The sequence below is a fragment of the Cibotium barometz genome, chromosome 24 (genome assembly GCF_041138505.1).
Source record: "Cibotium barometz isolate CiBa-2024 chromosome 24, ASM4113850v1, whole genome shotgun sequence".
In the NCBI taxonomy this organism is placed as follows: Eukaryota; Viridiplantae; Streptophyta; class Polypodiopsida; order Cyatheales; family Cibotiaceae; genus Cibotium; species Cibotium barometz.
This window is the reverse complement of record NC_141069.1, coordinates 24,155,670-24,159,083: the sequence shown is the minus strand read 5'-3', so window position 1 is coordinate 24,159,083 and position 3,414 is coordinate 24,155,670. Positions and strand designations below refer to the sequence as shown.

Sequence of the window (3,414 nt, the reverse complement as noted above, 5' to 3'; positions counted from 1 at the left end):
TGTGCATTTCTGAAATGTGAAGTTCAGTGCTAGAGAAAAAATCTAGCTACCCACCCATGGGACAGTAGGTCAAATCTTTGAAATATACCATACAATGACAAGGGTTGTTTGAAAATATAATCACAATCCTCTATAGTCTAAAAACCCTTAAACCTAAAGCCTTGTGAATCCTTCTCAAGGCATATTTACATTTAGGAAAAGAAAAGGGAAAAATCTACGTGATTTTATTTTATTCACCTTTGGAATCAATGTTGAAATTTGAAGCCTTCAAAGGGCTTCAAAGCCCTTCAAACTTTCTTGAGAAGGCCTCTTAGAAAATAGGGTTGCAAAAAGGCAACCACACAGAAAGCCACTATTCTGAAAATTTCTCTAAATTTTAAACATAAACATTTATATTTTCAAGGTCAACTAAAGACTAGTGTGGGCCATCAAATTTCAGCCGTCCACGAGCTGTAGATTTGAGGTGTGCGCCTTGGAGTTACGGGTCAGTTCTATACTTCAGGACAACAATTCGGCCCGCTTGAGAACATTGGAGTTGAGCGTTGGCTTAGTCTTTCGCAATTATTGACTAGTCCTCCCAACAAATTTGTATATATGATCAGGGGTAAATTGCGCAGATACCCGTGTCGATGCATTGCAGAGAAAATTTGGTGGATACAATGGCAACTTTAGCCTGGATTATAATTTTAGGTCATGGCTGTTGCGTTTGGATTGCCCATTCCCTTTCCTTCAACTACAGTTCGTTGGGATCCCAGCAGGTGTCAGGCATTATTCTACCTTCCGGGGATGCTAACTTAAGAGCTGACATCGCTCAACTCACAAACACGAACACTTTTGGTAGCATGGGCAGGCTGTTCTATAAGGACTCGTTCCCCCTATGGGATCGCGGCAGCAGCTGGGCAGCCTCTTTCAACACCTCCTTTAAGTTTCAGATAGACAGCCATCGCCCGTATTCAGGCGATGGCATGACCTTCTTTGTTACAGAAAATCCAGATTATCCTTTAAATTGCACCGGCCAGTGGCTCGGCTTGTTCAATTCAACCGACAATGGCAACTTCTCAAACCACCTCGTCGCAGTGGAATTTGATACTTACATGAACCTTGATAATCAAGATCCAAATAATAATCATATAGGTATTGATATCAACAACATAACCTCTAATGTAACCACCAATACTAGCTTGAGCTTTCAGCTGAAGACCTCGTCGGCGTCCTCATCTGTGTATGCTTGGATAGATTATTCTAGCTCGCTTAATTTGTTGGAAGTGTACGCTGAAAACAATTCTAATGTTAAGCCCCAAACTCCTCTCCTCTCACTGCATATCAACTTATCCTCTTACTTGCCGGAGGATGTTTTTGTTGGATTTTCTGCCTCCACAGGAGGAACTTACCAGGATCATACCCTCTATTCATGGAGTTTTAGTAGTACTGAAGTAAAAGCTTCTAGTAAGGTAGGGTTGATTACTGGTCTAGCTGCTGCTGGGGCTCTTATTTTAGCGGTAATTTTGGTGGTGATTAGTATCTACGTGGTTAGATTAAGGGAAAAGCGAAGGGCTGCACAGTACTTGAGGGAACTTAATGTAATTGTGGGTCTCAACCTTCCTCATTATTACACATACAGAGAGCTTAGCGTTGCGACCAAGCAGTTTAGAAAGACGGAGCTTTTGGGGAGGGGTGGATTTGGCCCTGTTTATAGAGGTGTCCTTCCAAGCGATGGGAGCGAGGTGGCTGTGAAGTGCGTATCTCAAGGTTCTGCACAAGGAGAGAAGGAGTTTGTGGCCGAGATATCCATCATAAGCCGCATCCGCCATCGCCATCTTGTGCAGCTCAAAGGGTGGTGCAAAGACAAAAACAAAGGAACTCTCCTGCTTGTGTATGAATACATGCCCAATAGAAGTCTTGACCAACACTTGTTCCGCGAGAAGGCGATTGTTCTTGACTGGATCACCAGGTACAGCAAAACAATATTATCTGTAAAGGTTTTTGATTCCCAATATATTTAAACCTAAATTTATATAAAGCACTAGAAATCTATCTAAATTACTGGACATGACTTTTGGTGGTGTGCTAGGTACCGGATCGTTTGTGGGTTGGGGTCTGCGCTGCAGTACCTGCACGAAGAGTGTGAAACGGTGATTATTCACAGGGACATCAAGTCGAGCAACGTGATGCTCGACTCCAACTTCAATGCGAAGCTGGGCGACTTTGGGTTGGCAAGGCAGCTGGGGGAAGGGGCCGAGGGGCATACCACAATGGCTGCCGGGACGGTGGGGTACATGGCGCCAGAATGTTACGGCATGGGAAGGGCTACAACGGAGTCGGACATCTACAGCTTCGGGGTGGTGCTGCTGGAGGTGGGGTGCGGTCGCAGACCTGTGCTGCCGGAAGAGCGTGATGGGAGGCTCGTGGACTGGGTGTGGTCCCTCTATACGAGGGGCCGCCTGGACGAAGCGGTGGACGCCCGGCTGGGCGGCAAGTTCGAGGCCGTGGAGCTGGAGAGAGTGCTTGTCTTGGGCCTGGCCTGTTCGCATCCGGATCCTACATGTCGACCTACCATTCACCAGGCGCTAGAAGCGTTGCTTAACCGCGCCGCTCTACCGGCCATCCCAATTTCTAAGCCACTCCCCCACTAAACCTCTCTCAAGCCTCTGCTCTCCTCCTACTACTCCAATACCACCACCACCATCAGTACAAACACCGCCCCTTCCTCCGACGCCGAGTCGGAGAGTTAACTGTTGGATCCCAGCAGCTCTTCAACTGGATCAAAGCCCCAACATTTACAAGGCCCATGGTCCACCAATTCAGACCTTTTCAGCAAGCGACCGCCTGAAACCCAATGTTTAATTGGATCGAGTCCACGCTTTCAATCGGTGAATGCCCAATATGGCTAAGGCCTTTGAACGGTACCCTTCATAGCTAATTTTTAAAAAGGGTACTCGAATCTTCGGCACTCCTTTTATATATAAATCCAGCACTCTTGTACCAAGGAGTAATTCTGAAAAACAATAACTTATACATCTCTTCTCTTCTCTATCTTCTATAAATCTAGAGAGCCCCACTTGGCAAGAGAAGGAGAGATCTTTCACATGAAGGAGAAATGAGAAATCTATAAATACCTGCCAAGTGGCAAGCAAAGGAGAGCCCCACTTGGCGAGAGAAGGAGAGATCTTTCACATGAAGGAGAAAGGAGATTTTTTTAAATTTTTATAAGTATTTTTTACACATGCCTACATGCATTGGGGCTCAGAATTAGTTGTCACCGTAAGTCATTGGCTCATTGAATGAGTATATATATATATGAATGTATGTATAGGAGAGTTTCATATTTTTGAACTTTCAAAAAGGAACGTTCTTTTCCATAAGCCTAGATGCATTGGGGCTCACAATTAGTTGTCACCATCAAGTCATTTGCTC

General features: G+C 45.2%; 1 protein-coding gene across 1 annotated transcript; it reads left to right on the top strand.

Moving 5' to 3' along the window:
- The first annotated feature begins 645 nt into the window (after window positions 1-645).
- Window positions 646-3,184, top strand: LOC147625057 (putative L-type lectin-domain containing receptor kinase S.7). Its single transcript, XM_086818932.1, has 2 exons — window positions 646-1,951; window positions 2,072-3,184. Exons 1-2 carry the CDS (start codon window positions 660-662, stop codon window positions 2,631-2,633), a joined length of 1,854 nt encoding a protein of 617 aa, XP_086675058.1. The 5' UTR covers window positions 646-659; the 3' UTR covers window positions 2,634-3,184.
- Window positions 3,185-3,414: the final 230 nt, after the last annotated feature.